Raw genomic sequence first — 11,012 nt, forward strand, 5'->3', positions numbered from 1 at the left:
TCCAAATGAGTGTCTGTTCACTAGCCCCACCTCATCAAGCCAGTTTTTGGCAGGCCGCGCTCCTGTTGCCTTCTCTCCCCTCCCACCTCCTCTCTGGGTCACTTTTTTCACAGCTTTATCAGTACTCCTTCCTCAGCAGCACTCCATTTTTCACCCTTTGCTCCTTCTTCCATCAGAATTGGTTCCATTCCTGCATCTCGTCTAATCGGCCTCATCAACATGATTCACCTGCTCTCCACACACCTTATCTTAAATACTTTCAGTTAGGATCCAGAGACAAAGCTGTAGTCTCATTTTCAGTCTGATTTTGACTGTGCATTTCATTATGCCATGCAAACTTGAAGCTATTCAAGAGGAGGGATGGAGAACACTCCAGATTAAGCTATGTCATAGAGGTTAGAATACTCGACTGGGAGAAAACACGCAGCCTGGCCTCCCATTGTAGACATTCCCAGCCTTCACAGTGGCCATCCATCCAGGCACTGTAGAAATACTGAGTCTTGCATTTGCAGTTAAATATTTTTGATAATTGGGTGCTGGGAGACCTTGCTCCAAGGAGGAAAGATCAACTGCAACACTTTGACAATACAAACTGATGAAACATGTGAGAGGCACTGAAACATGTTAACTCATCAAGGAAGCAAAGGGAAGGTGAAGCTCAGCAAAGCAAGTTAAGCTTTTAAGAAAGTGTTCACTGTTGCTTTCTGTACCACCTGGATGCTTTAGTTACACATATGCACTTTATTTCCAAGCTAAAATGTATGTGTATCATCTTTCTTCTATCAGTCACCTGGACTGAAAGATGTGGAAAGACTGCAACATTTTTTGAGTGAAATAAGAGTACGACAAAACTGGTTATCCAGAAGAGCAAGCCAGCAACTCCATCCTTATCTGCATCTTTGCACAGTAGTACTGCAACTTTTCCACTCCAGTTAGCTTTGTAGTAGTCATAATTAACAGGCACATCCATAAACAAGCTACAGCTGCTCTAAGCACATGGCTCCTGTGGAAATCAAGTTTTTGTCTGGCCATCTTCATATCGGGGTAGCAGCTTCCAGTGACACTTTTCATCTCACCAAAGAGGTGCCGCAGTGAGCACGGGTAGAGGCACAGCTGCTTGAAGCACATGGCTGCTGTGGAAATCAAGAGTTTTTGTCTGGCCATCTTCATATTGGGGTAGCAGCTTCCAGTGACACTTTTCATCTCACCAAATAGGTGCCGCAGTGAGCACGGGTAGAGGCAGGGCGATGTGACATCTAATTAGATTTTAAGAATACGTGTTTTCCCTGGGTAACAGTAGGTTAGGGCAGCTTTAAATCTGGAGTAAAAGGAAAGCAAGTAATTTATTAACCAAGTTCCTCTAACACTTGCTTAACCTTTTGTACAGTAAATCTGTCTAAACAAATATTTAGACATCTTCCTACTCCTAAATCTGCAAACATTGAAACATGAGGGAAAACCATGATTTTCTTTTTTTTAACCCCCCTCACTTTAGCCCCAAGGAGCTTTGCCCAGACTTGAACATCATCCAATCTTGTCACTCTTCAGTCACTTTTCTGAGCAACTGTTCTCTTCACACACTAAGATACAATGGAAAATGGGGTAATTTCAATCATGCATTACTTTCAGATGTTTAACAGAAAAAAAAAAACCTGCTTTAAAGGAAGCCTTAAATCTTTACTATGGATATATTATTTCTAACTGGCCATAACATTTGTGGCCTAATTGTAGCAAACAATCTAGACATTATTAGCCTGTTATTCATTTGAAAAAACGAGACATTGGAGACTTGCTGCCTTATTTGGGCTAGTTTTTAGCCTTTACTATTTTAGTTAGCTCTTAGCAATCTCCAAGGTAACAAGGCATGGGCTATGTAGGAAAGAGCTGCGATACAGCTAGTACAAAACACACGTAAATCAGACTGTAGGAACATGCTGGTTTCTTCCACCTTTGAAAAGCACATGAAGAGATTTCTGTGGAGAGCTGGGGCAGCTTCAAACAGCAGCAAACAGAGCAGCATCCAGTGCAAATGGCAGGTGTACTGTGCTGTGGTCAGCACCTAGTAATCCACAGCCTGGAGAGCTGAGAGTTTGAGTAGTAAAGAAAAAATAAAAAAAAACCACACAGGCAGGAAATCATTCTTTCAAACTGCTGCTGGAAATAAAAAGCTACAGAGAAGGTAACAACAAAAAAGCATGTGGGCAGGCTTCCTGCCATTTCTGTTCCTTATTGTTGCCTTTCTACCCAACAACAGAACCTGGCAGCTGACATGAAATAGCTTTGTTTCAGTCTTCATCACCTGAAATCTCAAAATCAATGTGGTAATCCCAATGTTCAGTTCCTTTTGTTACTGTATTTTATTGGTTAGAATGAAAGTTAAATGTGCCTGTTAGCTATCATTCTACTGTATAACAATCTGACTGCAGGATTTCAACTACTGAGATCCTTTCAAAGGACTGGTGTTTTTTCTAAACTAAACCCACAACATCAGAACAGCTAGCTCCCACTAACTTCTCTCTGTACTCATCCAGCAGCAAAAAAGACATGGTTTTGTGCATACCTTGTACCTTCTGTTGGCATTCACACAATGAAAGGAGAAAACTGCCAGCAAGCTCAGTGCTTGGGGTGCATCATCCTTGCATCAGGCAAGGAAGCTGGGTTTGGAGGAGCCCTGGGGTTCCCCAACGGAAGCAACGGGTGCATAGAAGTTGCCTTGGGCACATGTGCTGCTAATGACGCACTCATAAGTGACCTGTTGAAGGACGAGGCAAATGTAACCTAGGGATAAGCTGGCAGAGCCTCCCTGCCTACCTGAACTCATTAGTTACAGCAGTTGTCTGCCATTTATAACCACCCTTGGCTTGGTGCTCTAATCATCACCATCCAGCACTCAGAATGATCAGGAGGCTCTGTGAGGGTGGCTCAACAGAAGTTCTTCCCAAATTAAGACAATAACACACACACAAATCCCCAGCTGCTGAAAGGAAGTCACTGATTCTGTTACCTCTCAGCAACTTAAAGCAGCAATGAATGAACAGAACTCTGTAGGAGCCGAGGAATGAGACCACAGCAAACAAAACAGTGCTCTCAAGAAGAGTCCTAAAAGTGTATCTTTGGAAAGAACACACGTACAAGTGTACAGTTCCCATTTATTTTACTTGAATTAAATAAAAAAAGTGTTTTTCCCATATTACACTTTTTTTCATCTGAGGCAGTCCTAGCAGAAAGGAAGTATAACCCTCCCACCACCTGTGAAATTTAAAGACACCAGTCTGCGGGCCCTGTGAAAGTTTGTATCATTATTACTCCATTTTGTAGAGTGAAAAGGACCTCAGAAACAGACTCCATTGCCAGTTGACCATGACTAACTTCTTGTTTAACCCTTCATGGTTTCCACCGTCTGAACAGCATCTAGAACTCTTCTCCTGAGTTGCTGGACATACATCCTGACGGTAGAAAATCCAAAATACGTTCTTGCCCAATGAACTCTGGCACTGCTTGTAAAGTCTGAACAGAGTGCTCTTGTCTAGCGAGGTTGGCCAAGCAGTCCTGCTTTAGCTGCCAGAGCTTCGTTCTGCTGAATATGGTACTCCTGAAATCTCATGGAGATCCTTTGTGTCATTTTTAAATACTTCTGTAGGCAGTGGTCTGAGCAAGTCATCTAGAGGAAGAGGGAAACACAAGGCTTCAAACAGTAATTAAAACACTTCCCCAAACAGGACCCAAAATATAATCATATACAGGGAAAAATGATGAGGTAACTACATCTCATATTCTGTGTTAAGCCTCAAGATAAGGGCCTAATTGTGCACAGCCTCTCTGTGCAGTGGAAAATGTGAAGTTTAGTTTGAGGTATGTCTGAAACTTCTTTTAATATTCATTCTCATATGAAAGTCTTCATGGAAAACATCTCAGATCTAGGAGATATTACCATTTAATTTCACAAGAGGAGCCCAAGGATGAAAGTATATAAAGCATTTTATTTTGCAATAAATACTCAATCCATTAAATTAATATCTTCCTTTTTTAATTCTGTTTACAAATATATACTATTTTTGAAAGCCAAATACAGTCTACTCTGTGCGAGCTCAGTTTAACCTTTTCTTGACTGATAGAGCTAATACGAACAAGGTCATCTTGTACCTGCTAAGCTAACCTCCACAAAAGCAACCAGAGTACCCTCTGAAGTCCTATCAGTCAGCTGGACAAGGAAATAAATACCAGGGCCTACTCCACCCATGGTATTATTATTCAAATTTAGAAGTAGTTTGTTTGTTTTTTTTTCTTTAAGTGTAGAGAAAGAGTTACGAGATTATTTCTGAGCAACAGTTCTACCAACCGGATATTCTGTATCATGGTTCTAAACCTTGCTATCGCTGTAAAAGTTAACAAATTCAGACAGAAAGGAAAGACAACCACATTGCACAATTACTTAAAAACCTGAAATTGCTTTCATTCTGCTCAGTATAAAGGGACATGAAAAGCAGAGGGGCTGAAAATGAACAAGACAAAAAAACCCACACAAAACCAAAAATATGCAGCTATGCACACCACCCACCACCTGCCCTTCTCTCTCCTTGACCTGGCATCAGCTACAGCAAAACCTGTTAAGCAGGAGTTAAGTCTGACTAGGAAACAAATTCTAGAACTACCCCAAGCCACTGCTCCCAGAGGGTGTGGTGTTTGTGATAAGAGTGCCCAGGGAAGTCTACACTTGCAGCGCAGACTTGCTGTAAGGAAAGAGGTCAGAAGCTGTTTTTTTCAAATGTAGAGTCTCAAAGGAGATCCACGGAGGTATTCATCTTAAATAATTAAGAAGAAACTACAACTTTAAAGAGGAACATAAGAATTCCCATACCAGATCAGACCAATGGTCCATCTAGACCAGTGTCCTGTTTCCAGCAGGGGCCAGAGCCAAAGAAACCCCGTAATGGATAATCGTGGGCAAAACTTCCCATAAGAGAATTTCTTCCTAGCCTCCATTGTTAACAGATGGCTGCTGTACTACCAGACATGGTCCCTTTGCAGATGACAGAAGGAAAAAAAACAGCAGATCAGAATCTAAGAACATTTTTTGGATCTAAATCTTTTAATTCCCCTCCAATAAGCATTCTTTGGTTTTGGATGCCAGGTCTTCAATGAAAGACTGTATGAACTGTTACTTTTAAAGACATCCTAGTAACACTTCGGGGTGCAGAAGAAAGAAGTATAATCAAATACTATCCCAGAAAGGTAAAGAGGTTGTGCTGCTAACACTTCTGTCAGTTCTGTTAACTGACACTCCTTGTACCGTTCAAGCAATTCAAAATGAGTTGGTAAGAGACAGTAACAATACCTTATCCAGAATAATTCTGACCTCCAGTAGTCAATAAAAATTCCTCTAAAGCAGATGCAGAGAAAATCAGGAAACAAGGAATCCATCTTGGGAAGCTAAGAGAGCTTTGTTTAGCGCAGTAGAAAAAAGGTGAAAGGAAACATGATTTTTGCCTGCACTAAGGAGTTAAACTCCAAGGAGGCAGAAAATGCTCAAAACCAATGGGCTGGTTTAAAACTTCGAGGGTTTTTTTTCCCCCCTTTGCCAGCAGAGTCAAGCAAAGGTTATTAGACTTCTAACCAACAAAATTATGAGTCTGAAACAGCCTCTCAACAGGAGAGAAGAGGCAAAAAACATGCAAGTAATTTTATTGAGAGCTTAATCTTTTTTGCAGATGACTACGTGATGGGGCTCCCTGCAACGCAGAGAAGTGGATTTAACAGTCAGAGCTTTGGAGGTCTATGTTTCTATGACTCACTACAATGCAGGGAACGTGGGTAGGTAAACAAGTATTTCAGTAGTATACTACCTTCAAATGAGTGAGATGCAGGCTGTAAGTGGGCAACTTCCACATCCATAAAGATGCCATCCATCAGAAATTGAGGCACAAGATAGCTCTGATAGCTCAGAGAATGAAATACACAGAATTGCAATAAGCGGCCAATATTCGAGTGAGATCAGGAAGATTCCCTCTGCATGTACATACTTAAAAGAAGACAATGACAAAACCTCAAGAGGTCTTAGCCCATAGTTTGTCTGTAGCTGATGTTCTAATACATCAAGAGCACTTGGCTTTGGTTGGTTTCTTTTTGTAAACAGACTGTTAGAGTGCAAAGAAGTATTTGTCATCACCTTTGGACATACTTGGAGAAGCAAAACTACAGACAAGCTATTTCTTCCACTAACTCGCTTCCTTTCTCACTTGGAAGCTACATGCCAGATACATATACTCCATTAAAGACTGCTACCTAGCTTTTTAGCTAATTGAAAGATCAAAACTTTCTACGTTGCTTCTGAAATTTGAATGCTACACAGCAATTCCAGCAAAGGGTCATTAAAAGCAATTACCTACCTCTTCTGGTTTAACCTCTCTGCTAGTGAAATCCTTTATGCAATCCAGGAAGCAGTTTTCTGTAAGTTTATTGTATGTTCCAAGAAACTCCTTGAACTACAAATGTAAATTGGACAATGAGTATTAAAAAAATTCTGCATTAATTTTTTCTTACAGACAGCTGCATGGGCCACCTGATGACACATTTAAAGGACAAGTCACTAGAAAAAAGTTTATTATCAGTCAGAAGCTTTCCACACCAAACACTGCTAGTACTCAAATCAGATACTATACTGTGTCTGTCGATGGTCAAATGTTTAAGTTTTGGTTGCTACAGAACTAGTCTCAATTCAGATAATTTAAACTTTTTGTAATTCTCTGTCCTACACCTTTTACTCTACTTGACAAAGTAATATAAGATCTTCAAAGCCACCACTCATGAATACAACATCTTACCTGCTTTATCTGATCAGATTCCGATATTTGTCCAGCCATATTCTACCACCTGTGATTCAGCCACCTATTCTGAAGATAAAAGTTGAGTTTCACACAGAAAGCATACATACAAATGGCAACATTTTAAAATAAAATGGATTTTTTTACGTCCTTGAAGTGTGTTGAAATGCAACTTTGCTAGCAAACTTTCAAGCCATCCACTTGAAGGCAAGTTACCTATTTTAAGTGTATTCTGTTAAAAGAACATCCAAGATAATTCCAGGTATGAAACCTTCTAAAAAAGGTATTTTATAAAAGCTTTCAAACTCACAAATTAAAACTGGGGCAGGAGTCGGGGGAGAAGCAAGCAATAACATTTCCTAGCCTTATAGTTTCAGTGACTTTAGATGTCATCTGTAAAAACTTCCAGGTACGAAACCTTCCCAGATCGACGTGTTAACTGCTGTCTTTTAAAAACTTTTTAAGGATTTCAAACAGTGAAAGTGACTTAAAAAAAAAAAAGGTATTTTATAAAAGCTTTCAAACTCACAAATTAAAACTGGGGCAGGAGTCGGGGGAGAAGCAAGCAATAACATTTCCTAGCCTTATAGTTTCAGTGACTTTAGATGTCATCTGTAAAAACAGTAAGGAAAAAAGACAAGTATAAAATGGTAGCCACTCTGAGTAGATGCAGCATAAGCCAGCTTGCATCAGAGAAGCAGACGCCTAGTTTCTATGTAGCTGCGTTCTCACCAAACACTTAAACTAGAGCAAATGTCCTGGTCATTGAATATAGTGAATTAAATACAAGAAAACACAGAAGAATGAGAACGGCCTTAAAGGAAGTGAAACAGACAAAGAAAAAGGGAAGAATGAACAGTTATGGATCCAAGAATTTAAGCAAGCATCCTCAAGGAAGACTTGCATTCCTAATCCAACATGATAAACAAGTTAAAGCTTGAAAGCATCCCTGCAGGCTTCCTAGAACACTGAAAGCTTCCTTTTCCCTTAAATTTACATATTATCTAAGACCTATCACAGATGATAATGCAAGCTAATATTACACACTGACAAGAACAAGATCCTTCAGTTTAATTCACATCAACTTACGGAAGAAAAATTAGCACTGAAGTGTAATCACTTTATGAAAAAAGTTCATTTAGCCCTTTAGCAAGGGCTACTTACAATTAATTTTGTCTTATGCTTTGCCAAATTTTGAGCAACACATTCATGTTTTAGAAAGCTTAAACTATTCCAGTCTCTCAGCAGGGGAGAGAGAGAGGGTAAGCAAGCCTTCTGAACAAGAACAAAAAGACATTAGTAATTATTTCTACCACAGAAAGAAAACTAAACAACTAAAAATAGCACTATGGAGCTCTCACAAGCATGCACTCTCCCTACAGCCCCTCCCAGTAGCAGGGCAATTATAACATTTGCCTCTTAACATTACACTTTATCACTACACAGGCAGCCAATTCAGCAACTGGAGGTAAAGACCACATACGATTCTTGGATTTCAGATGCATAATCTCCCCCTGACCAAAAGTTCCTCATGGGCATACAGATCATAGAGAGTACCCTTAAGGAGAACCTACAGAACATGGCTGCTCAGAAGAAACAAGGTGTTATTTGGGTTAATGTAAACCTCTAACTTGTTTTAGGAGAAGTGGACGTGACTGTCATTTGGGACAACAACTACTGAAAACAGAGAGCAGCTCCACTCTCTCATTTCTCAGCCTGTTAGAAGAAAAATCAGTGACAATTCTAGTTTAAGTAGATTATTAAACAGAGAGTTGGACACCACAGAGAACAGGAAAGACTTTTGTCCTCCCAAGCACAGAAAGCTAAAAGCTTGAACTGTCAGTGCCATTTTCTCACACTTGGTATTGCTTCATTATGCTTGTTTATAACCAACTTGATCTTTTGTTCTTCTGAGACTAGTTTGGCAAGCTTGAAATTACAGATTTACTGAACTGCAGTTCCACAAAGCTTTTACACTTGCACTTGGGAAATAGCTCTGATTTAAATCAGCACAACAGCACTATCTGATTTTAAGTGTCTGAAGCACTTGTCCTTCTAGAGGTATTTTACACTTTCCACACAGCAGGCAGTGAAATTATATGGCTCTACTGCACCTCTTCAGTAGCTGTAAGTTACAGGCAGTTGCCTTAACAGCTAAAAATGCACTACCTGAACATTCCCAGAAATGTGCATATCTGGTTTATTCTTAAAGCCTGTTAAATGTATCATTTCAAGTTTTCCTGTTTGTCCCCTTTCCCTCCAGCCTGTGAAACAAGCCCAAAAAAAAGAAAAAAAAAGTCATGAAAGAGCCCATTACGGAGCCTGGCACCTCAACTAACACACCACAGAGCTTCTTACGTAGCTGCTCCAACAACTCCAGCATGCTTCAGGTTTAAGCCTACGCAGCCTGGATTACTTTCCTCTGGGCTAAATGCAATTTGAAAATTCAGCGCTGTACTTTTAAACATGTCACACTGAAGGAAGCAGGTATCTCTGAATAAGCCTCTGCAACAAGGGTCACATGGTCTGGATGTGCTTGTTCACCAGGAAAGGAGCAACAGCTGGGAAGTCTCCCTTCTTGAAGGGCTCTGGAGCTCTTCCAAATATGTTTTGATGTTCTAAAGAGGCATTCTTTTAAGATAAGCCTCTCTGAGCAGAATTAGCAGTTAAGGATAACTTGAAGTTTTGATTTCTTATAGTTAGGCATAATGAGTTTTCCATCCTCTTTCCAAAGATAATAAAGGCTTTAGCCTATTCAAACCTGTTCTCTATGCCAGATCCATCCCAGCTCCCAGCCCTGTTTTAGAATCTGGAAAATGCCTCTAATATTTCCTTCTGCTGTGGCTGCTGCTCCTATTGCCATGGAAACGTGAAATCATTAGAGTGACAGTTCTTTTTTAAAAAGGTAAAACAAGTTTATTAAATAAAAACAGTGATTAGGTTAGGGATTCCTAGCTAACCTAGGTCAATCTTCTGTTTCCACAGCAGGAGGAACAGGAGCCAGAACTCTTCTAAAACTTCTGATGTGTGGGAATACAGCTTCCCCAGCTGTATCTACAGACCTTCAGAAGCAGAGGGCTTGTGAACGTAACTCCTAAGCGCTAATAACTGGAACAGAGCTTTTGATTATTATTACGGTACTGCTGGGTGGCTGAAAAGCCTGCCTCCATTTAACAGCCTGTTCTTACAGGTGAAGCATGCACTGTAAACTACAGTGAGGAAGTTTTTTTTCCACTGATGTAATCAACATTAGTGTCTATTACCTAATCTTAAGTCAACATTATCCTTTCCCATGGAAACCAAACAAGCCCTGTGTTTTGGGTTTTTTTCAGCCTTTTTGTGAGGAGCTATATTTTACTGGGGGAGAGGGGCTATTGCGAGACACCATAAATCCCTCATACTTGTTAGCCTGATTGACAATCTGAATTAGGTGTAGGTACGACCTACTTTATACATAGAAGGCTGCAATTTTTTTTAAACCTTCACTTCTAATTGTACACACAGATCACCAGGCAAATGTTTCTGCATGTGCATAAAAAGGACAAAGAAGAATAAAAATATCAAGTCAAAGAAATGTGTCAACATAAAGCACCGACAGTTTGTAATTTTTATCATTAGGAATTACTAGGCTAGAACTTGATTGACATCAGATTAAAAAAAACCTGATTGATTTAAAGAGCTCTTTTACTGAAGCTAATCAAACTACAAATACCTATGAAACCAGCAGGCTGCTAAACTAATCACGTACAATTCAGGGCACGAGGCAATTTAACACTGAACTCCAGTGCTGTGCATCTGAGCAACCTTCTGTCCTGCACCAGCACAGCGAGGCAGCGGTGACAGCCCTGCTGTGTCCCCTCTCGCCAGGAAGGCAGAGCCTGGTTCTCCCCACTCCCGGAGCGGGTCCAGCCGCTTTCCTTCAGACTGGTCCTTGCAATGCAGTTACACGAAGGCTTTCTTCTTGCTGTGCACACTACAGTCATCCTTCGGAGATGGCAAGATGAGAAAGGGACTGGTCAGAAGGTGGCTGGATAATAAGATATACCTGGTGCACAGGTTATTATAATTCATGATCTGATGGCTGTGGGCTAGATCCTGCTCTGAAGAAAGAAAGGTCAATCGCAGAAGTCTTCTAACACCAAAGGCAAGTTAACACAGTAAGTCTGAAATCAGACACCCTGAGAGCCTCTT

General features: G+C 40.4%; 1 protein-coding gene across 1 annotated transcript; it reads right to left on the reverse strand.

The window, feature by feature from the left end:
- Positions 1-3,427: 3,427 nt before the first annotated feature.
- TIMM9 (translocase of inner mitochondrial membrane 9 homolog (yeast)) lies at positions 3,428-6,892 on the reverse strand. The gene is made up of 3 exons (XM_009706117.1): positions 6,822-6,892; positions 6,387-6,482; positions 3,428-3,661 (listed from the first exon to the last, which is right to left on the reverse strand). The coding sequence occupies exons 1-3, from the start codon at positions 6,858-6,860 to the stop codon at positions 3,527-3,529; spliced, it is 270 nt and encodes an 89-aa protein (XP_009704419.1). The 5' UTR covers positions 6,861-6,892; the 3' UTR covers positions 3,428-3,526.
- Between the last annotated feature and the right edge of the window lie 4,120 nt (positions 6,893-11,012).

Source organism: Cariama cristata, unplaced genomic scaffold (assembly GCF_000690535.1).
Source record: "Cariama cristata isolate BGI_N322 unplaced genomic scaffold, ASM69053v1 scaffold15788, whole genome shotgun sequence".
NCBI classification, from domain to species: Eukaryota; Metazoa; Chordata; class Aves; order Cariamiformes; family Cariamidae; genus Cariama; species Cariama cristata.

Excerpts from the sequence above, each read along its gene's own strand:
- TIMM9 (XM_009706117.1), bottom strand. The coding sequence starts at position 6,860 with ATGGCTGGACAAATATCGGAATCTGATCAGATAAAGCAG. Across the intron at positions 6,483-6,821 it reads AATCTGATCAGATAAAGCAG|TTCAAGGAGTTTCTTGGAAC; the intron begins GTAAGATGTTGT and ends TTACATTTGTAG. Across the intron at positions 3,662-6,386 it reads GAGAGGTTAAACCAGAAGAG|ATGACTTGCTCAGACCACTG; the intron begins GTAGGTAATTGC and ends CTCTTCCTCTAG.